The sequence below is a fragment of the Oryzias latipes genome, chromosome 15, assembly GCF_002234675.1.
Source record: "Oryzias latipes chromosome 15, ASM223467v1".
NCBI classification, from domain to species: Eukaryota; Metazoa; Chordata; class Actinopteri; order Beloniformes; family Adrianichthyidae; genus Oryzias; species Oryzias latipes.
The window spans coordinates 16748121-16772564 of NC_019873.2; the positions used below are offsets into that span (position 1 = coordinate 16748121).

The 24444-nt window shown below is 41.7% G+C and overlaps 1 protein-coding gene across 1 annotated transcript in view; it reads right to left on the minus strand.

The window, feature by feature from the left end:
* Positions 1-24444, minus strand: part of LOC101162468 (RAC-gamma serine/threonine-protein kinase) — a 45806-nt gene that overhangs the window by 7350 nt on the left and 14012 nt on the right. Inside the window, exons 3-10 of the mRNA XM_023963792.1 lie at positions 13712-13837; positions 10941-11052; positions 7545-7689; positions 7287-7418; positions 7115-7180; positions 6314-6382; positions 3641-3763; positions 2537-2665 (exon numbers count right to left, since the gene is read on the minus strand). Coding sequence (XP_023819560.1) covers positions 2537-2665; positions 3641-3763; positions 6314-6382; positions 7115-7180; positions 7287-7418; positions 7545-7689; positions 10941-11052; positions 13712-13837 — 902 coding nt within the window. The remainder of the gene's footprint in view (positions 1-2536; positions 2666-3640; positions 3764-6313; positions 6383-7114; positions 7181-7286; positions 7419-7544; positions 7690-10940; positions 11053-13711; positions 13838-24444) is intronic.

Here is a 24444-nt window from a genome sequence, read left to right on the forward strand (position 1 = left end):
TGTTGGTGTCAAAGAGGGACCTTAAAAAGTCTCTGAATTTGGAAACTCATTTATGCTGACAATCTGCTAACATGTCCAAATATTCCGCTAACAGCTGACTATGCTGTCGCGTTTGCAAAATATTTACAGCAAAAAAAATAAACAAAAAGGGCAACACCCCCCCCCCCCCCAAACATATACGACAAAAAAATCCAAACGAACACATGCAAATGAATGGAAACAGACCAAATCCGTTCCCCTTTAACACCCTCAAAATGTCCCACAGAAATCCCACAACGAAATGAAGCAGAGAAAACACTCCCCGAGTGGTTCTTCCATCTCTATGCAGGGACTCCTAGTTTGATATCATAAATAATATCACTTAAAATAAAAAAGGAATCACACCTCCATGCCTTACAAGTTACATTTCAAACCACTCTGCGTTCCTCCCAGTCTTTTTGGGATCTTTGCATCTGCCCTGCTCACCGTCTCAATTCAACTCCCGTAACCCTAAAATAGTTTCCCCCTTCATTTTCTTCCTGTCTCTTACAGCCCCCATCCCCCGTTTGTCTTTTAATCCCGGCTACTTTGCATCTCTATAACTTGGCTCGGAGCAAACTGTGTTATTTTTACATGCAGGCGGGCGAGCAGAGCGTGCGGGTGGGCGAGTGGCGGTGGCGGTGGTGTAGATTTCCAGGTTTTTTCCGAGCACCTTCCTCCAACCTCGCCCATCTGCCGCCATCTGCCTTGTTTTAGCCTGCACTTTCTACTGCAATCACACACACAGTGCACGTGCACAAACGCAGAAGTGCACACAGACGCACATCCTGTGAAAAATAACCAACAGCCTCCAATCAGCTTTTGGCACGCAAGGGAAAGGACTCTTAAAAAAGGCAGAAAATACTGCGCCAAATTGTCCTCCGTACTTTTTTTTTGAGTGGAATATAGACTCTGCCCCCCCCCCCCCCCCTCCACATCGTCTTCATTTCAACATCTTTAGCGCTCTGCCTCCACCACCCACAGCCGTGCATCCCTCTGGATCCACTGACCTGCTAGTGAAGCAGTCGGTGACCGGACAGCTGAAAAAAATGGCCAGAAAAAAGCCTTTTCTGTGTTCTTCTTTAAGTGTGAGCGCCGCGGCGTGCCCTCTGCCCGGACGACCAACACCCTCATTCACACTCACAAGCCGCATATTTCCTGCTCACCCTGATATTATGGAGATTTTTCTCCGTGAAAATAAAGATTCACTCACACTTTCAAAACATCCAAACAAAACAATCTGTATTGTGTGCATGTGTGAGATCCTCGCTGTAGGATTCAAACTTCCTGTCTGACTTCCTGTGGGTCTTCATCCAGCCATCAGCCATTTATCAAAGACTAGTTAGAATCCCAGCAGCTAAACCCATCAGACGGGAGCAGTTGTTAGATAAACAAGGACTGTGCAGCAGGCGACATGAGCCCCACAGTTCACAGAGACCGTCCCAGGAGCGCTGTCTAATGGACGGGCCGCCTGTGGATGTCACAGATGCTTTTAGGCTCCAATCAATCTGCTCGCCTTACAGAACGTACCACTCAACCCCTGGCGAAAAATTTGATTCATGAAGATACTTCTACACCAGCACATTTACTTTTATTTGAAATGTTGATAAAACAGTTAAAGACCCACTCCGATCATCTTTTGATGCATTCCCAATTGTCTTTTAAATATGAATATGCTGATTTTAGGCGAAATCAAAAAGCCTGTCATTTTCTAGGACATAGTTTCTGCAGAGCGGCAGTAGTTCATTAGAAATTCACCTCTGAGTTGTGGGCGGGACCATTGGCCCCCTTCCATCACCTGCTACTGAGAGCTACTGTTTGCATGCCCTCCCGCTAGCTTACAGCCCCGCACAACCCCAACCTGACAGTACCGGTGCAACAAAAAATGCAGAGCAATGTTGGAGCTATCCCGCCGTACAGTTTTTGGAGCCAGATTCCAGCTCAGACGAGGAAAACAAGGATGTACATTGATCTTTATGTCTACAAGTGGATTCATCAGAATGGAGCGGAGCAGGGAGCTTGTGGACCGCCCTGTATATTTTCTACGTAACAAGTAGGATCTTATTCTATTGACATTTTTGCATTTGCTCCTAAATCACAATGATTTTAATAAAGAAAAACTCAGAAATGCAATTTTAATCTTAGATTACTTTATATATGTCCTCCATCAAAAAATGTCACAAGAAGATGTTAAAAACATACTTTTCATTGGAGTGGGTCTGTAAGCTATAGTGAGTGAACAATATTGGAACAATATTGTGCTGAGTTCAACTAGTAGCATTCGATAAACACTAAAAAAAAAAAAAAAAAAGTTTTTAAAAATTTAAATTGTTTTTTTATGTGTTTCATCTAGCTGTGCAAAAAGAGAAGATAATAGAGGAAGATGTAAAAACAGTTCAAATATGACTGTCACAGAATGTGTTTAAGCAGATCAAGAGAAGAGGAGTACAAATGAATTTATTTAATACCAGAATAGTTTCAATTTTTTAATGAACAAAAACACAGAGACAAACGCTACCTCTGGTGCGAGGTACTCTGGTGTGCCACAGAACGTCTTCATGGTAGCAGCGTCGGTGATGCCTTCCTTGCAGAGTCCAAAATCAGTGATTTTGATATGGCCGTCTTTATCCAGCATCAAGTTTTCCAACTGGAAGGGAATAAAAAGAACTTGTGTAACCCCCCCCCAAACAAAAAAAATACTACTGTACAGTGTTCTCTCGTTTATCGTGGAGGTTATGCTAGAAAATAAACTGATAGGTGAAATCTTTGAATTTGGATTACAGATGTTTTGAGGCTGCAAAACCCCTCACTTCACACCTGATACACTTTTCTAAGGCAAATGTGAACATTTTCACACTTTTGACTTCTTTTTTTGTCACTTTGATCTAGTCCAGTTTTATAGAATGAAAACAAAGATCTGATCCGGATCGATCAGATTTGGTAGCTGAACGCATTTTGTACAGGAAACAAAGCACATGATTTATTGACAAGGTCAACAGCCAATCAGTACGCTGTAATAACAATGAAAAAAACAATGAACAAAATCCGCGAAACCGTGGACCGCGAAAGAAGAATTGCAATATAACGAGGGATCACTGTACTGTACACATGTTAACTGATCCACACACTTTGTGGACTGTAGAGCTGAAGTTTTCCTCTGAAGACAGAGAAACACAGCCTTCCAGAGTGGTGGCATACACACAGAAACTGAGGAGGGAAGTCAACTTCAGGCATGTGGTGGAGCCACTCAACCTTTTAATATTAATGGTTGAAGTGGTTTTTATACTCCCGCTGCTTTTTTTCTCCTGCTTTCTTGGCTGCTGTGTGCTCGGATGAGGCCAAAGCTGCCAGGCATCTACCTCTCTACCTCTGTGGCATCAGCCCCCCACCCCCTCCACCTCCTCCTGCAGTTCTCCTCGTCTTCACGTCTGTTTGAGCTCATCTTCGTCTCTTTTTAATTACAGCGAATCCTGAGCCTCTTGACTCAGCCAGGTTGAAAAAGACTTAATAAATATGTGTGAAAACACAACAGATCAGCGGAGGTGTGTGTGTGTGGGGGGGTGTATCTGATCACTTTCATCCATGCCTCCCAGCCTCGCCCCCTTTCAGCAGGTCTGTTTACCTTTAGGTCCCGGTACACGATCTTGGCTGAATGCAGGTAGTTGAGGGCTGAGACGATCTCGGCGCCGTAGAAGCGTGTGCGGTCTTCGGAGAACACTCGCTCTCGAGACAAATGAAAAAACAGCTGCAGGAAAAGAGCAGGGGGGGGGGCATAGGAGGGAAAGTGGGTGAGAGAGGGAGAAAATCAGCGAGGGTGGAGGAGAACAGGAGGGGGGGGGGGTAGCAGGGACAGCACAGCAATAATTACTGATTTATTGGAGGAAATTAGCACAACACAAACTGGCTGCCCGCACCATATTGAGATGATAGATAGTGCCTGTGTGTGTTTGTGTGTGTGCTGGTGAGGAGGGGGTGGCATCTCACAGGAGGGTGAGTGGAGGCACCCGGCAGCTGCTGCCTCATCTAGCAGCACCCCCCCCCCCCCCCCCCCATCAGCACAAATGCTTCTTCTGCATTACACTCTGGGCTGTGCTGGCACGGCGCAGGCGGGGTGCTCTGTGACGGGGGCCAAACGAAGGGGTTCAAGCAATCCACCAGTCTAGTTAAAAGACGGGCCGAGTGGTGCCGCCAACACCACCCTCACACAACTGCCTCCAGCGTGGCGCTCATTAGTGCAGGGACTGGCCTTGCTTCCCGTGCCCCCATCCTCATTTACGACATTTCACGTTTACCTCTTCGGTTTTGGCAATGCGTTCATTCCCGTATTTAAAAGTACACAACCCCCCCCCCCCCCCCCACACACACACACAAAAATGACTTAAGCCATATCTCTCTGTTTAGTCTCTCACCCCGTCTCTCTCTTACCTCCTCCCTTGCTGACAGTTGTCAAGTTGTCATTGTCGCACAGCTACACATGTGGCACTAAAATGACTCCAGCCTGCTGTGCTGCTCCAGTCAGGTCTCACAAATTACCCATGAGGCCAAGGGGCACACGTCTTCCCATTAATTGTTCAGGGAGGTTTGCATATGGCCACTGGAGTGATGCTCACAGACCACCTTGCTAAAAAACCGTGTGTGTGTGTGTGTGGTGAGAGTGGAGGCATGACAGGTGGGCCTTCATCAGTGCACTGGCAGGTGTGACTGTGGCAGGTTTGTAATGAGTTCTGTGTGTGTTTGTGAGGTATATGTGGTCACAATTTGTCCGTTGAGGTAAAAAAAAAAAAAAAAAGAACTTCTGTGTGTTTTTCTATGCGTGTGTTTGTCGGTGTTGTCTCGGCGTGCATTTGCTCAGGTTTGGCGCCGGCTAAACTGCCTAACTAACTGGGAGGGGAGCAGGTGACGGTTACACTGAGGGAATGAACCAAGATTGTAAAAACGGTCCCATTAAAAATCAGAGAAATGGAAAAGTGGGGGAATCCAAACTCATTTAGTGTCTGACTGTCGTTCTGGCTGAATCTGCCCATAGGTGTATTCATAAATAGAAAGAAGCAGGAGATGAATGGAACGGAGAGATTGAAAGGCAGGCGAGGCCAGTTGGTTGACAAATTAGGTGTGAGAGAGTAATCCAACAAATCAAACTTCACCCACTTCTTAAGTGTTTGCACCATCTTTGCAGATACACACACGATGAGGAACTAGATATCATTCAATATTTCATTTCTACATTAAATTAAGTTAAGGACCCACTACTGTCATTCACACATTTGCTCTGTATTTGACGATCCACCTGGAGGAGCCGAGAGCTGCAGTCACAACCACACCCAGAAACAGTTTTGGTGCTTTAACTCCCCAAATTCCAACCCAGGTAAGGTGTTGGGTCGTTAGATTGTTTACAAGAACTGGACTAAGTGACCCCTCCCCTATCGCGTTGCAAACAAGAAGTACCTGGTAGTCCCAAAAAGCCAAATTCCTATAGACTTCTATAGAGAAATAAACAGCTTTTACTCAGTTATTATATTAGTCAGAATAACCATTCCTACGCTGATAACTTTTTTCTTTCTAATCCTAATGTTTTTCCTACATTTCTTTTTGTATTGCAAGCTATTCAAGTTGTCTGACCATCAAAACATTTGACAGATTCTCCTGAGCCCGCTTTAAAGTGAACTGGATATGGCCCTCCTACAAGCTAACTTCTGATTGGCAAGAATGGCTTTCTTAGAAATGTCGACTCCGATCAATTCGGACCAATCACTGCTCACTGACAATTTCTGGTTCCAACTTGGCGGCGTCCGTATCATGAAAATAATGGTGATGACTTAAATGAACTTATTTTGTTGGAGCCAGAAGTAAGTCATTTTCTATCGTCACAGTTTTTATAGACCGTCAATGGTTGGGTCCCATTCTTTGAGTCTTGGCGTCACTCGATCCTGGACACGAACAGACGATCCCTCAGTCTAAAGATGAACACTACCAAAAGGCCACCATCCTTACCTTTTGGTCAGGTTTCAAAATCTTTAAAACTCTATTTTAAAATTCTTGTAAATGTGCAGTAACTCACAATAGAGGGTGTCAATCATTTATAAAACTAAGAGAACACACATTTAAAAATAAACAGCTAAACTGTGCAGTTGGAGCCAATTTATTTCTAAAAAAACAGTGGGGTTTGAGGGAAGCATAACTGGTGCTCTAAAAACAGTCATTTACTAATGCTGAGCTGTGGCTTTACTGGATGTTTACAGCCGTCACACATGGATGAAACCACATAAGGCACAGTTAAGGCGGCGTCGTGTCTTACCTCCCCCCCATTCACATACTCCATGACAAAGCAGAGGCGGTCCTTCGTCTGGAACGAATACTTCAGAGACTGAAACCAAATTCAAACACATTCAAGTCATATAACTGACAAGACGGCGTTTCATGTTACATTTACTGCTTTTACAGGTTTCACTTCACATTCCAGAGCTTAGCTGGGATTCAGGAAAATAGCTAGGAAAAGCAATAAATAGTCCTATTTTAATTTTTACTTTCTGCTGCTTTATCTCTTTTTCCATGAACTGTGACGGCAAAGCAAAATAATTATGTGCCGAAGTTGAATTCGTTCTGGATGACAACCCCACAGAATTACCGTAAGCAAACTCTTTCTTGACTTGAGAACATTAAAGTCTGTATCACTGATTAAAAGCAGGTATATCCGTGAAAAAAACGTGTTTTCTTTTGGGAACAGTTAATGAAACTCTCTTTGTGGCTGCAGGTGCAGCAGGGGCAGCCCCAGATGTAAAAAAAAAAAAAAAATAAAAAATTGTTGCCCCATCGGTGTGTGAATACATGTGTACATGTGTCTGTTTCCAGGCAATAGGATGAAAATGTGCAGCAGATAATGTCTGTTTATTTATATTTATGTGCATCAAAGTCAACAGATGTGCTCATTAAAATATAACTAGTCGCTATGCAGCACCTAATTACCCAATATGCTGTCTCACTGACTGTTTGTGTGTGCATGTGTGTAAATGGTGAACACACACACACACAGATGTCAGGCTGCTCTCATATGCACCACTGGAAACGTCTTGTGTTTTGGGGTTAATGAGGTTCTCACCGTTAGAAAAGGGTGCCTGGTGTTTTTTAGTACTCTGCTCTCTGTCAGTGTGTGAGCCACTTCATCCTGTATTTACAGAAAGGAAGAAAAAAGGATGAAAGAGGAGTGTTTACCCCTTTTTTTTTTGCTGATTAGGTTTTTATATAGTTTGTAGTTCTAAAAGCAGGCAAACCTTGGCTATGATGACTTCTTTTTTAAGGATTTTCATTGCATAATATTTTCCGCTGGCCTTTTCTCGCACTAGAATCACTTTTCCAAATGTTCCCTTTCCCAGCAGCTTCAAGTAGTCAAAGTCACTCATTGTCTGTTGGGAAGAAAACAAGCAGAAATGGTCATTTTTGCAAATGAAAAGGATGTATTAGAACTGTTTTTGGACAGTTTATGAATCAGTCAGTTCCCGTAGTTTCATGGTAAGGAGTGTCCGCCTTGCCTTGCGTTTGTGGTGAGTCGTGGAGATGTCCATTTCTTCTTCAACCATGTTGTCGATGTTGGATGTGGGGCTGCACTGGATCCTTTCCTCCTCTTGTCTCTGCAACTTGTCTGCCACCATCTGGATGGCTTCTGTCCACTCATCCCTGCGTTTGAAAGTCAAGAAGAGCAACAACAGTCAGCCCTATAGCAATCCATGCAATACTCTCAGTACCAATATAAGATTTATATATGGTGGGAAAAGTTTGGCTGCTAATATGCTTTTTCCACGTAATTTGCTAACTCATGTTTTCATCAGTCTTCAGCTTAAGTTCTAAATTTTTATATTTAAATTCATTAAAAATTCAAACTTTTTTATATGTATGGCAGACATTTACTTATAAAATAATGTATAGTAGTAATAAATTAGAGTGGATGTCGCGCTCATACAATCAGGTTTTTCAAGTGTTTTCAATAAACATAAAACACCTTTTTGCTGAACAAAGAGTCGACCATAGAAACCACGAAATGAGCAATGATCATAAAGCAGAACTAATACACGCCCGCCTCAGCCTGAGCGCGCTAAAGACACACACCCATGCATCAGAGGGAACAATGCAATGCTGTTTGCAAACACTGTTCCTTCTCATTGACTTTCCATTAGCGGTGCTGTTGAACATCTGTTGAAAGTGTGTGAGTTTGACCGTGTGTGGGCGTGTGTTCATCATCATGCATTGGCGAACACAAGAACATTGACTGTACTTAACAATAATGAGTAAAACTGTTCTGTTGGAGCAGTGGAATATGCAGAAATTCCTTTTTAAAATGGAAATTGTAAAAACATGAAATGACATTTAAAATGCACAGTGACTCTTGAAGAGATCATATTTACGAAACCTGTTTAACTCCTAAAAGATGAGTTCTGTGTTTGGAGATAAATGCCCATATGTTTCCTTGAAGGATCTGGAGGAATATTCATGTGAACCTAAACAGAAAATGTGTTGTAAGATCTGAATGGCTTTGTGCTGCAAAGACTTCTAAGTGTAACCTACACACTCCAAAAACAAGGGCAAACTCAAGTTACTCTCCATCTGCAAAGGGAAAGGATGTCATTTGTGGCACCCATGGTGTCTGCCGTTGAGTGAAAAGCAATGGAAACTCTCTCAAGGTCAGGCAGCAGATAAATACTCTCTCGGTTAAAGTGTGTTTTGTATAATGAGTTTTTTTCCTTGCCCCCCCCCCCCCCTTTTTTTTTGGGCTAATGAGAGATAATGGGCCTGCCTACAGTTGGGCGCCGTGCCAGTGTGTGCCACCCTCTCTGCACACGGCTGGGGCTGTGGTAGCTGGACACCTGCCAGCGCTGGTACAGTAACAGCAGATACAGTAACACACACTCGCACAGGAACTAAACTAGCCAGTTGTTGCTCGCATGCGCCTTTTACACTTTAGTATCTTAAGCTATGCACGAACCTGTGGAAACACTTTCATACAACAAAACTAAAACCACACACCTGGAGTGCACTGTCAGAATAATGTATTCTTTTTTCATCTGAAATATTAGTAAAAATATTACAATCTCTGTTCCAAAGGCAAAACTGATTAAAAAAAATACTTCACAACTGATAAAAGTTAGTTAGACAAACAGCTGCAACACACAAGCACACACACACAAAAACATACAACCTCAAAGGATGCACAGAAGCATCTGTGGTCTTCTGGGCAAAGCTATTCATTTTCTGGAGATAAACACCACAGCTCCTCAGGAAGGAACTGAGCAGCTGGAGAATTTAGACCAAAGCTACTTCAAAGGTCTTCTTTTCATTTTCTCACAAAAAAAACAACATCATTACGTATCCAAATCTTGTTATTGGTCACTTTTTATTTTTTACATTTTACATTCTTATGATATATTTTTAAATCCAATTAGGTCAAGGTCATTTTTAAAAAAAATGTTGCTAGAGGATGATTTGATTTAAATTATCCAAATATAAAACTTCTTTAAAAAAACACTGTGTTGTTTTATACTTGCACATGCTAACAATGTTTGCATATTTTGAACAATCTGATTTTTAGTGAAAAAAGAGGGGGAAAAAAAGCTGTGTATTATACAGGTTTGTGTTTTTGTATGATGATGATCAGGTTTGTATCAAACTGATGTTTTAAGCCATCTCTCCCATCAACAATTGGTTTATTTTTTCTGAATCAAACTTTTTTTTTTAGAGCGTTATTCATAAAATAAAAACATAAGACGGTTACCGGTACTTAAAGTCAAAGAACAAAAGCAACAACTGAAAAAGATCCATGTATGGCTTCAAATGTATTAATTAAGTTGAAATTTTGTTGGTAACCAAATGAAAAGGAATTTATTCATCCAATTTCCTACAACAGAAAAACGTCGGAAAAGCACATTCCAAGAAATGAGCAGTTGTGCTCACATTTAAAGGAGACAATAATTTTCAGCAACATGTTGTCTAAAAAAATTACAAATGTAAAATGCATTTTTTTCTAGAACAAGGTGGAAACTTTCCAGATTTCCAAAATATTACCAAAAGTTTCCCCTTATTGGCTCGTCACAACAAAAGAACCCTAGATCCATCCATGATATTTGGCTTTAATTTGACAGTTGAAGTCTCTCCTCATCTGGACTTTTGAAGTCTCCTTTCTTGAAATGTTTCATCACTAATCCTAGTGTCTTCATCATGTGGTTGCAGTAACTTAAAGCACCTCATAGTCTAAGACGGTCTCTCATCTACGGACCAAGCAGGTCTGACCCTCCTTAGCTTCTGAGATCAGGCATTTCCATGGTGTGACCTCATTTAACGTGTGAGTTTAAAATTTGTGCCATGTTTATTAAGCTTTGATGAATAATCTTTAAAGTTCAATCACTATAGTTCACATGCTAAAATGTCATATACATGGTTTGCAGGCGTTTTTAATATTTGCTCTTTGGCTGCTTCCTTTAGGAGGTCATTACCTGCCTCCACCTAACATTTGCATCCTTTTCACTCACACTACTTGTGTCCTCCACCCCTACATGTGCAAACCTCCTCTTTGGAAAACGTAATGACACAATTTGAGATACGTTTTGTCACTTTGCCACTAATTAATAAAAAGATTAATATCTCACATGTTACAGATGCTGAAAAAATTCAAATTAGAAAAAAGATCAATTTAATAGTTTTCAGATGGAAAGTTGTCATCACTGATATTCTGTTTTTATTTGCATATTTCTGTGCAGCTAAATTCGTTGATTAAGTTAAGTGATGTTATTAAAATAGTGTAGAAGTACAGGAAAGACCTTTATCATTTTTATGCTCTATGCTAAGAGGTGAACACTAAATAAGTCTATTCAGTCAGTTCAAATTTGTCACTAGATGGCACTAAATCTCCTACCCACTAAGTCTTCACAGGAACTGACCTTTCATCAGGTGAGTCCACATGGAAAGTCCTCTCGATGACCGTCGTCCACTGGAGGCAGCGGATGATGAAGGTGTTGGGCTTTGGCCTCTCTGTCTTCATCAGCTGACATTCTGAAACAGAGAGGATGAGGCGTCTTTAACAACACAGATAAAACCCCAGATAACAAATAAAGCTTTGCTTAAAAAAACAGTTTCTCTCAACACATACTTCCTATGAGCCTATGTACAGAGCAAATAAATCAAAGTAAATATAACTGACTATAATCAAAGAACTGTGTATTTGGAATCTGTCAGGTACTTTAATTTGACCCTAAATTAGGACACACTTATTTTACTTAATACTATAAGTTGTTGACAACAGTTCTTCATGTAAACAATTAGCAACTAAAACAATCATTTCTATCAGTTATTCCTGTTTTTGCTATGAAGCTGCATATTGCTCAGTACAGCCCCTGTCATAACTGTGTAAAAAAAAATGTAACACCTATCTAATAACACAAATAATATCTAACTTCCCTAAGTTATTTTTTCTTGTAGTTCCATCTAAAATGGCCTGACTTAGACATTGCTTCAAGAAAAAAAATAAATGCTTTCACATTTCTGTTAATATAATTCCATTTACTGAATTTATAATTTGCAATTAAAAATAGTATGTAGAGTTTTATTTTGAAAATACCCCTAACTTTAATAAACCTTAATCCCCAAAAAAAGAGAAAAACAGAGATGCTCTCTTGTGCTTGTGGATGTGTTGCAGCGTACACGCATCTGGCAGCTATCCGAAGAGACACATTACTATGAAATCAGGCAGCACAGTAGGCCATTATTACACAAATGCATAATACAGTACACAAACACAGAAAAGTAGGCACACATAGCCAGATGGGACTGTGAGCTCACTGTCGGAAAGAATGCATCTTCATTGTCCCTCAGCAGTCTGTGCAGTTACGGAGGACGAGAACCCGATGCGAAAAAAAAAAAAAAAAGGCCTGTGATGTATCCTCCTGTCCTCGCATCTACACTGCATGTTCTCTGGATGCGACCTTGAGTTTCCCAGTTTTGTCTCCTGTCACTCACTGCTCTCATCTGTCCTTTCCTCCCCCTTTTATCCTGCAGATTTCCTAGCACAGAACGGTCCAGAAGACGATGGCTCAGCCTACATTTAAAAAGGAGGGCAGTGATAAAACTTGGTGCTTCTATGTAAACTGTCCACACTCACGGAAAAGCTCCTACCTGACTCCTGAACGCTGCCTGCTGTGCTGGCAGAGAACAAGGTCATACAATGTTGCTGCCAAAAATAAAAACACCAACGCCCACATTTGAACAAAACCAGCCACACAAACAAGTGAGGTTTAAATGTTACTGATTGTGTGGCAGTTGTGAGATCTGTGTAGCAGTTTAGCTGGTGTGTGAGAGTGTGAGTCTGTGTCAGGCTTGTATGTATGAGTCCCTCTGCAGGGAACATGCCTGTACCGTCTCTGTTCCATCTGACCACTTCTGTTGTTCACACACACAAACACACACACACACACACACGCAGATAAACAAACACGGACACGCACATCCCCCAACACATGCACCACCTGGCCTCCCAGCTTTGGGCAACAGATGTGGCAGTGCCAGCGCCGTGCCAAGCAGCCGGGGCTGGATGTATGGCCTGGCTTGTCCTCCTCAGAAACTCTTTTCCTGCTCACTTTTTCCTCCTTCTCCAAGCCTGTCTTGGTCTCCTCCTCCCTGTCTGTTCAGCCCTGATGATGTTTGTCTCTTCTCCTCCTTCCTGCTCCCTTTCCTTTCCAGTACACTTCATTCATCTCCAGTTGCTTCGTCTGTTTGACCACCCTCATCATCTCTCTGTCTCCTCCTCTCCTCCTCATGTCTCCAGTTTTCTCTCCTCTGCCCCTCTGATCAACTCCCATCCCTCATTCACCACACTTGTCCTCCCCTCCCAACTTCTATTGTTCTTTCTCCTCCTCCATCCTATCGTAAACCATTTTTTATCATTTTGCTCTGCGTATCACCCTGCGTTCCACCATTTATCATGTTTTTGGGTTTGGCACTCGCCCTGCTTCCCTTGTTCAGCTCTCTCCTCTGGTTGTCCTACCGAATAACCGGCTCTCTGTGTGCTGACCTGCAGGAAACTCACACAGCACTCTACAGATGCTGCTAAGTCTTTAAGAGAGTAAATCTACTTCATTAAGTTCAATCTAATGTGACAGCGAGCAGAACTGGCTTTTTTTTAATCTAACATCCTGTTTGGTTTGAACATGTCAGCTGATCAGGATGTGAACATTTGCAATGATTTACAAACCAGGAAGAATGAACAAGCAAAGAACATGATAAGGATTGAGAATAGATGCTTTAAAATTAGGGATGTAGCGAATAATCAATTTATATTCCCACAATCCAACCAGATAGACTTGCATGAAGTTGGAACCTATACTATTAAAAAAATTGCTTCAATGTGCAATACTGTACATCGGATATTTCTAGTATGTTTTTACTGTAACGTAAACCAACAAAGTGTATCACAGCGGACAACACACACAGCGACAGCAAAATATCTTGAGTCCATCATTTCAGTCCAATGTGTGGAAACACTTTGAATTTAGCAAAGGCAGGTGATTATCCAGTGTGGTAGAATGGGTAAACATTATTTTTTTTATCATTAAGTTATAGTGTTTAAGATTTAAAAACATCAATCAAGCAAGTTCAGTGAGAGATTTAAAAAAAAAGTAGTGAAAGCAACAAATGTTTGGCAGCAACTGTGACCTACTTGCTACAGAGAAGTTATTTAGTGGGTAGGGCAGGTCTGCATCCTGAGGCTTCTCCTTATAGCCGATGAAAGAGCCGTCTGTCTTCAGCAAGAAGTAACGAGGTCGCCAGTTCTTTATGTATTCACCTGTAAAGACCAGACCACAAAAAAAAATGGAGGGAAATTTCAGTGGAACATGTTCCAACAGACATTTGGCACAAACAAGTCAATTCATCGCAGAGATTATGTCAATTATCGTAATCAATCCGACGTATAGAAAGTGGTATTAACTGCAATAATAACGATGATTGATGTAAATACTGAGATTTTTTCCCTCAACAGTTAAGAGCTGCTCATCTGTCATCTGTTCAAAGGACATGTCACACACGCACACACACACTACGAGCATCTACACAGCCCCCTCTGCAGCGTACGCAGCGCTTGCCAGATTCAGATCGGATTATCATGTAAAAAACGGCAAAAACATGTTTACCAGCAAAACACTGAAAGCGTCCATGCCAGGAACATCATCTGTCTGATACATGGGCAGGTGTTGAGGTGATGACCCGTCCACCAAATACTCACACACACAGAGGCATTCGGATGCACACAAACCTCTGGTCAACGCCAAGAGGACGCGGGGAGGAGGTTTGGGGTGAGGTGACTTTATACCAGATAAGATTACAGAGAATTACTCTTCTTAGACATCAGCGACAGAAATTAACATCTGCTGCCCAACTGCCTGACACAGACTGACACTAAGGAGAGTCCGCAGCTTTATTAAATGAGAAGCAATAGGATTACATGACTCAAACATTTCCACACCGCAGGGCCAGATAACAGCTTGGATTTACTTTTGGATTAAAGTGCACATGTGTGTCGTTTCACACAAGAGCGGAGTGGGATTGAAAACGGGGGTAGCAAAGTGCAGACAAACACAAAATTAAAAGGGCACACGGATGAAGTTTGAGTAAAACCCAAAGTTATCGCGTTGACATTTTTTTCAGATTTTTTTTGTAAATTAGAAAAAAGTACGTGTTTGTCAAAAACTTTTAAATAACCTGTTTTTTTTTTTATCAATTTGCATACTTGAATAAGATGTAGAGCCACTGTGATCCAAAGATGCATGAACACACTACAGGGACACGTTTAGATAACATACACACCAAGACCTCCCTATCGACTCCGCTAATTTCAACTAAATCCACAAAACAGAAGTCTACATAAAGTGCGTTTGTGTGTGTTTTCTATTTCTGATATCCACTGAAAATCAGAAATGACAGCAGGCCGTGCTTGTTAACACGTTACAGAAAAACACCTGCTCCACTGAAGGAAGCATGCAACTGAGGCCCTGCTGGTACTTCCAGGTGCTGCTGGTGTCTGTGCGCATATGCGGCGCAGTGGCTGCTCCAACCCCACCACTAAGTAGGGACAAAGGAACACAAAGACAGACATGTAAAAATGTTGGCTGGTGCCAGCGCATCGCGAGGACCACACAATCACACCTCACCTCTTCAGTCTCTGCATCTATTTTTTCCCTGTTTTTCACAAATCCACCCACTCTCCTGCTTCCTCGTCTCCTTCCTCTGTTCTCTCAACAACAAAACATATTCTTTGGATCCCTTACTACTTATACATGGTGTTGTGAGAGGGGGCAAACAGAAGAAGCCCACAAAGAATCAAAAATTATGTCAGAAAAGCAACATAAAACAGTGAAAAAAATATAGATTGCCGGAAAAAAATCATATGGATAATCCCAAAAAAAAATGTATCAACTTTCCTTTAAAGGCCATTCTTGAAACTCTGCTTTGCTTTTATTTATTCATGCACAACTTTCACCTTTGTTAAGGCTAAAACTATTGGTGCAATAATCTCTCATAAATAAGAAAATTTGGCTTTTTCATTCTTTCATCTCCTTCCGTTTATTCCCTTTCTGGGTCACGGGGCTGCCGGAGCCTATCCCACTCACTTGTGAGCGAAGGCAGGGGGCATCCTGGACAGGTCACTATTCTGTCGCAGGGTAGTGTCCACAATCCCACCCCCACGCACTCTCACATTCACACCTAGGGACAGTTTAGATGAACCAATTAACCTATGAATTTAGCTTTTTAATAAATCAATTTGACTCAATTTAATTCAGAGTTTAAAAAAAGAATTTAAGATTATTTTGCACCAAATACTAAAGAAATAACAAAAATATGACATAAAAAATAACCAATAAAACATTTTTTTTGTAGTTCTGTATTTCCAACGTGACTATTTTTTCCTGAAATTCACATCTGGAAAAGAAAACAAACAGCAATAGAGCAGACATTCAAAAAGGAAGAAATATGAGGGAAAAGTTACACCGATAAAACTATTATAAACTGGCTAGCAGAAGTAGTCTGCTGTTCCAAGTCCAGTCATTTCTATGAGTCACTTTCTAGAGGAGGTGTCCAACCAATGGAAGCCTGTGGTTGGCCACTTCATCCCTCAGCTGTCCAGGACAAGTGAAAACATTTAAGCGCTCCGTCTGGCCAGGCTCAGGCGTCGAGTATGCGGGTCTGCTTCTGTGTGTCCGCTGGGGGGCAGGGGAGGGGGCAGCCAGGGGTGGCACAGACGGACGGACGAGATGGACAGTTGTCCGCGTGCACAGTTCCAAACAAACGGGCACACGTACATGCACGCACCGACTAGAACAATTCGGCTTCAGCCGTTCCAACTCTTCACATGATCCAATGGTGTTCTGTGGAGCTATCCCGTCTTGGCCCTGCCTGTAATGAGTCCAGCGAGCTCTCCCACTCTGGACAGCTTGTCTGGGGAGCCACATGTCTCTGAGTTGGACTGCTGGAGAAAACAGAACAGCCGGTCTCCTTCCCACACCATCTCTCTCTGTCTTCACTTCAGTTTCATTTAGTTTTCTGCACAAATTTACTTTTCCCTTTAGGCTAATTAGTAACTACTTGACTTATGCGGTGTTTAAGGCAACAGGAGTCTATTGTTTCTTGTTACAACAACAAAAATATAACTAGAACGAACGTGAGTGATCTAAATGATCTAAGGAGTGAGTAAATCTGTCTGAAGTGTGTTCGCTCTGGTGGAAAACAAACTTCGGCTGCAGTTCCTCCTCCTTTCAGTCACGTTTTAAGTCTTTACTGACTTTAAACTGAATTCCTTTATTAATTATTCACACATTACATCTCTAAGTCAGAGAGGAAGGATTTCAAAACAAAAGACTAGCATTTAAGCTAAAACAGCCCCACAATCCGTGTGTGAGAAACCCACTCAAAGGAAGGAAGATCAAAGGATGAACTCAGACGGTGTCTGTCAGGACTTTTCATTCATTGACACTGAGCTAAATTCCTCCGAAACCATGTATTAATTTCTAAGAAAAGTAAATCTTGCTGGCACATGGTGCAGTTGCAGCTTGCAGATTTAGCAGTCAGAGGCAGAAATGAATCAGCAGTGACCGTGTCCGTTCCAAGCTTTCTGAATGGACAATTAGGCCAGAGCGCTTGCTAACTGTCACTCAATTAGCAGCCTGATTAGCAATTCACTTCCAGACAGAGAAATGCAAAGTAAGGAGCGAGAGAGACGGCAAAACAGGCGACAGGTAAAAAAGGCTGAACCAACGCCAGCAGGAAAGAAACTAGACAGAAAGTTAATTTGCAGAAACTTCGGTCTCCATTCCCTCACTGATTCACGACATCAGCAGACATCAGCTCTAAATGCCTTGATGAGAATTTTAAAAAATAACTCCATAACAATGTGAGCTCACCAGCCATTTGTTAATCAACTCAAACAGGAATTTAATTTAATGCTTTGGCCGAGGCTGGAGCCGATATGCAGATGGTGCAGAGACTGAGCTGTGAGGCTGGCACTCTGGGAGCTGGAGAGGTGGTGGGTGGTGGTGTGCAGAGGTGGGCAGAGGGGGACGAGAAGTGAAGAGGAATTTCTGTGATGCTCCAACACACACACACACGCACACACACAGCACCTCACAAACAGAAGGATAACAAACATGCAACAACTGTACACACGTCGAGTGGAAAACAAGCTTTGGCTGTCACAGGAAAAGCTAAATACATTAATAAACCAGGCAGAGGGCATCTTGCTACTGCAAATAAATGATCCGATTGATCATTATTGTCCTAGAAAACATAACATTTCAAATGTGTCTAAAATTCCTATCAAATGACTTTATATGACGGCCAAATACAGTAAGCCCAGTGTAGCCGTATCACTTAGCATCGACAGGACTCTGTGGTTGATCTCCTGACAGTAAGGATCCAAGACATCTCCAGACACAGCCGTGACCGTAAGAGCTGCACATGCCAGCATCATTGTGGGAATTAGACGCTGACACTTGAGTAAAAGAGGCAGAACTTCAACATCAAGCAGGGGTATTAGTCAAAGAAAACAGAGAGTAGGAAGATAAACAAAAAGAAGAAAAAATAAAATATATATATAGATTTATAAAATGTTGCGTGTGATTGGATGGGATCTCTGCCATTTTAGCAACTTATCCAACACAGGATTGGGAAAAACAAGTCTGAGCGGAGTATTTTCTGTTATGCAGTTGACTCATGTGTGTGTGTGTGTTTACAAGGATAAGGCTGTGATCGTGACCCCAACCCAAGAAGTTCTAACTCTGGTCTGCTCAGACATCTTAAGACGAATCCAGGCTCTTCAAAGCCAATCCACTTACTGTGCATTAGGCTCATTATCATACTGGGACTAACTGGTGCCGGCGTGCTTAAGTATACATGTTTTGAACATTGGCACTATCACTAGCACCAAAATACTGAGTCTCTGTGCGGCTATTTTTGAATTGATCATTGGAAGCGGAGTCTAAAGCTTTAGATTTATTTCACAGGTCTGTGCATAAGTACAACACTGCAGGGAGAAGATGAAGATCTTAGAACTGAAGATATGAGTGAATAGGAGCTAATAAAATGACTGTTAGAGGCATGGCGGTGACACGGAGCAGGGATGGGGTAGCCAGATTAAGTGGAAACCCGTAGGAATAGGGACATATCTTGGGGGCCCTTCATCCAGCCAGCTGCATACAATCAGAGCCTCCTGGTAAAGCATGCTGATAGCACACATACACTCCCATGCAGGCTTCACTGGTACCCCTCTGCTGCCCCAGCTGGTACAGAGGAACTAGTGCAAATGAACATAAATACTTGACTGCAGGGATAATTTGGCTTATGCCAAATTATGACCCAAAACTACTTTTTCCACATTAGCCAAGTGTCTCCTTTCCATTTCCTTTCCATTTTTGAATGTGCTTCTGATTGCAGTACCATTGCAGTCCAGTAGATGGCGGTGGCTCCTTGGAGCATGTTTGGCCACAGTTTTAACTCTGACACAGAGCTGGAGTGACTGACAGACAAGCTTCAGCCAAGATGCTTCTCACCCTAATCCCCCTCACAGCACTACTGTGTGTGTCAGTGTGTGCGCTACACACAAGATGTTGCTTCTGTGTTTATCTGTCAGTTTGTGCATGTGTGCTTCTGCACGCCGACATTCAGTCAGCTTAAACCTGCATCTGTGTGTGTGTGTGTGTTTACTCATATGACAGGGCAGGGTCCGCTGCTTCCTAAAGCATCATAGGATTACTGTGGTGTTAGCATATTAGCATCTTAGCTGGAGGGCTGCTGTTCAACACCACCTGTGCCAGACAGGAGGCTTTGGTTACCAAGCTAAACAGTGGGTGGGTGAAGGTCAAGGCAGCTCCAATCTTATCATTATCCAATCTAATGTTATTACATTAACTGCTTTACCCTTACATAATCCATAGTATATTTACAAAAGAATGTGATTTGTTTTTCCAACTGTGTTGAAAGTTGGAAATGTATCTAATTTGTCTCGTTTTCATTTGAAAAAGTGCATAAAATGAAGTGGAAGACAAATCAAGATGAAGAATAAACTATGAAATGGATATTCACATAGTAAAGCTTGAAAACATAAACATTCCATCATCTGTTGGCCTTTTTAAACTTAAAGTGAGCCCAAAACATCAAATTATTTTTATAGAAAAATAAAAGTTTGGCTTTATTTAGTTGTAGTAATTAAAATGACAAAAAAAAGGTTTTAAAAAAAAGGAGGATTAACGTATTTTCACCTTTGACATAAACTTCCTTTTTGGATTATACATTTGATTACAGCCATTCAACAAGAAAGGAAAAAGGTAGATCTAAGGGGGTCCTCGACATTTAACATGTTTTTCTTTTTCTTTTAATGATGTATATCAAAGGACTGCATGACTTCTTCTGCCATTTTTGCTGGTTTTCCGCTGGATGCTCTTCTGCCGGTGGAGGGCAGTCCTATGAAGACACTTCATTAGGGGCCAGAGTCACACCTGGGCCCCGAGTTGACCTCTTCTTTATTACACATGGGGGAGGACTTTTTCTGAAGCTGATACCAAAATGAGGTAAAAAGGTTTTTTCCCCTTATTTTGCACATTAAGGTAAGATTAGAACAAAGTATAATTAAGCACCAACTGTAACAACAGCACCGAAGGCTTTCAAGTCAACATAAGGCAAAGAGATAAAGCTTGAACTTGAATGAAAATCCCATCAAAATATCAGTCCGATTTCCTGTTTCTCCTACAACCACAGCTTCATCAAACCGCCCACTCACAACAAACTACATCGTTTAGCTAGCTACATTAAACGGCATCAAAACCACACATGGCGGTTTGTTTGGATGCCTTCTAACATGTGCAGAGGGAAAGAATGAAATCTGACTGTACCAGAACAAAAAGCCCCTGCATTTTAATGCACGATAACATTAGGAATGCTGTGCCTCTTGTGTTCTGAATACAGTGAGACCAATGTGATTAAAAGAGGAACACACAGCCAATAAGCTGGCTAATCAAATCACAGTGATTGCTACTATATTGCCTGTGGAAAACAGGGTTTGGCGACACTTATTTTACATCACTAGCATGTTTATTACAGAAACATCTCTGTATATTCATGTATTTATTAAATACTGCCATCCTAATTTATAAAATAGTGGCAAGTAGAAGTGAAGTAGAGCACTTTTCTTACGTTTTTCTGTGTAATGTATTGAAGCATGTGTGTTTGGTAAAAATAGAATAACTTCTTAAAGGAAGAAAAACAACAAAGCTTGAGAAATCCTGTGTTTTTCTTTTCACTTTCGAATTATTTGTCTGACATTCATATTGAAATCCACATTCTGCCTCTTTGCCTCATTGGATGTTAAACCATTCAATCAGAAGACCAGAGGAGCGCAGCTGGACTAATCAGTCAATAAGAAGAGCTGTTGTCAGAAAAAGAAGGGGAAGGTCAGGAGACAGACACAGCTGTCTAACTATTGCCTACAACAGACAAGCAACACGGGGTGTGTGCATGTGTGTGAGTTGTGATGGAGCCCAACCCTGTCCAGTTGAGCAGTGGTGAACAGGTGCAAAGCTTTGTGCATATATGTGTGTGCGCGCAAGTCGCCATTATTCCAGAGTGGCTCTGTATTATTAATTCAGAAACGCTTGGCTGGGGCTGTGTGCGGCAGCTGCTCTTACGAGTGCGCTGCGTGTGTTTGTGTGGAAAACAGAAGACCCCCCCTGGTCTTTTGTGAAGCCTCCATACTTTAGGAGAGCGACAGAGAGGGACCGTGCTGTACATCTCCTCGCTCGCTGTAAATATACACACACAAGCGCTTCTAGTGGCTAAAAACACACACACATGTGCACGGATGCACTCATGTGCTTCACCACAATAGGACTGTCCAGCAGGCAAAAGTAAACAAGTGGTATAAACCCCAAACCACCAGGAACACCATACCCACCCTTTTATTCTTCCCACGCCGGGCCTGCACCGGTACAGACTTTTTCAAAGCTCCAGAAGCAGCAAGTGCCCTCCTCCTCACTGACAAGTGCTCTATTCTCCTCTCCACCTGCCTCACAGCCATCTCTCCGTCAGAGCAGATGTGGCCAAACTCAAGGCAAGCAAGTGTGAGAATGACCAGTTCTTGTCATGATTTCAAGACTTATTTTCTTCTTCTCCCATTGGAGGACGCAGATGCTACAATGGGGTGACGCTTTACTATTATTGACATGCAAAGTTAATACACTGCAGTTAAAGAAGCTTGTTAAGTAAAAGCAATTATGCACCGCGGAAAGACACTGGCTGTTACAGAGGATATAATCAATAAGTAACACTCAGGAAGAACCCAGGAAGCTAACTTGAAAGCTATTATGGCATATACTCGTTTATTATGACTTCTTTGGTTAAGAAATGCAATATTATCATTTAAATTCACATTTAGGAGCCTTTTTGAAAAAAATATAACCTGACAAAAATCAGGCTATGTTTTTATGTTTGAATAAAAGCACAGCTAAATACAATAATAATCCCACACTGCAAACTATTATTCAAGATATTTTACCAGGTTTTAAGTTGTTTTAACTTATCTTTGCTCTACTAGCTTTTCTCAAAATCAGCAGTCGGGAATTGTGTGAATAGATCATTTGAATACTTTTTAGGGATTCTTCTTTAAGATTCATTCATTCATTCATTCATTATCTGATCCGTTTGTTCCCTTTCGAGGTCACGGGGCTGATGGAGCCTATCCCGGCCACTTGCGAGCGAAGGGGGAGGACGGCGTGGACAGGTCGCCAGTCTGTCGCCCTCATTCTCCACCTTTTAACATTAGTGTTCTTTTTCTATTTATAGGCCCCTTCTTTTTGCAGTATACATTATTGAGCTTTTTCCTTTTTTGCCTTCAGACTGTTACAAATTGACTACTTGTTACCACAGCATACTTAATATTTAGGTGCTGTTGATAATAGATGAACTGTTTTGAGTTCATAAGCACAAAAACAAATGTTTTCCTCCAGTATCTTGAAGAAAATATGTTTGAACGTGCAACAGAAGCTTACAGGGTAACAGGAAGGTGGATTCTCAGGTATGATCCAGCTGAACATGATGGGATTCTGTGCAGAAACCAAAACCACAAGGCATTATCTGCATGTGGCAGATGTTCGTCCTCTTTTCTTCTTCCTTCTACCCCTCCACCCCCTCTCATCCAGCAGTCTGCTGTTGAACCTCCTGTTCTTGCCACTATACCATAAGACATCTGCAGCTCACTTACTGTTTATTCTTTTGTCTGTCGCTTTCTCTTATCTTCCCTCTTAAACGTGGAGACCAAAAAGACAGAGTTTTTTGTTTGATACCAGATGGCACGTCAACAATTGCATAGCATCAGCCCCTCTAAACACAGACTCACACATACACAACACATGCATGCACAAAAACAAACAAACAAAAAAACACACCACCTCCATGTCCTCCTGTCCCTTTGTGCTCAATCCTCTGTTGGATACCTTCACTTCTTTGTACAACCAGGTGTATACATTTTTGTGCAGTTCTATGTGTGTGTCCCTCTTTACCTTGAAATATTAGGCACTACTTTAATGAGAGCATGCTGGGAAGCAGGCCCCAGCCAGTGGACCATATGGGGGCCATTTAGCCCCCTCAGAACACTGAGCCAAGCCTTGCTGACATGATTACCACTGCCGTCCGTTGCTCTACACCAGTGTCAGAATGAGAATGGGGAATTTTATCATGGGCAGCTAATTAATGACTGGAGATTGGCAACAGGAGATGGAGGAGGCTGAGGGAAGATGAAAAAAACTCTCTCTCTGCTTGGTCTCTTTTTCTTCTCAATTCTAATTGGGCCAAGAAATTCAGGTTCTGTACAGAAAAATAAGAAAAACACAAAAAAGACATTATAGTTAGAGAAAATGTGTCTGCTTTATTCATAATAAAATGATTTATGCACTTATCTGCCAAGTTTGTAGTACTCAGTTAGTACATGTATCTTTTTGTTTTTTATGTATAGTTAACTATTTCACTGTGTCTATGTGGCAAAGCAGCCTGAGACCAGTGGCTTCGTTAATCCAGTCACAGACAGATTACAGGTGGGGGGATAAAAATAGAATGGCTGTCCCTTTAACCTGACTACTGTCACATCCACATACAGCCCAACTAGTCAGGAAAAAAGTTGGCATAAAATAAACCTACTTAAGTCATTTGAGCAGTTTTTTAATCCATGTGGCCAATATGACTAAAGTCTGTGTTGTTCAACAGTAGTAAACCTCAAGACAAAGTCGCTTTATAAATTATGCTGTAATTTTTACCCAAATTGCATACCTGCAGAACCTGGTGACCTTCTTAAAAATAAGTTTAAATCCAAACATCTTGATTTCTTTTTCCATAAATATTCTTAACTATTAAACCCCAATATTCAACAATAGGCGTATAAAGATGAAATAATAGTAACAAAAACAGATTCTGTTTGAGGTTTGGTTGGTCCATTATGTCGATGCTCTAGAGATCAGAGCCTGCACATCTGTAACAGACCCCACAATTAAAATCTTCTTCCACTTTCGGCTTTTCCCATCAGGGGTCGCCACAGCGAACGAGTCGCATGGTAAATTTGGCAATGTTTTACGCCGGATGCCCTTCCTGACGCAACCTTCTCAAACCGGGCTTGGAACCGGCAGAGGTAGAGAAGGGAACAGGGAGCAGCCCGGAGTCGAACCCGGGTTTCACGGACGGAAGGCGCCGCAAACCAGCACGAGCTAACTCGTTAATTAAGTAAAATAAAATAGGAAGATAAAATAAAATAAGATCAATTGACCCTCACTTACAAATAAGAATAATTTATTTTAAATAATTCATGAAGGGATTTTTCTTTATTGCCAATTTTTGTATTTCTGCAGAAGAAAACTGCTTTTCTTT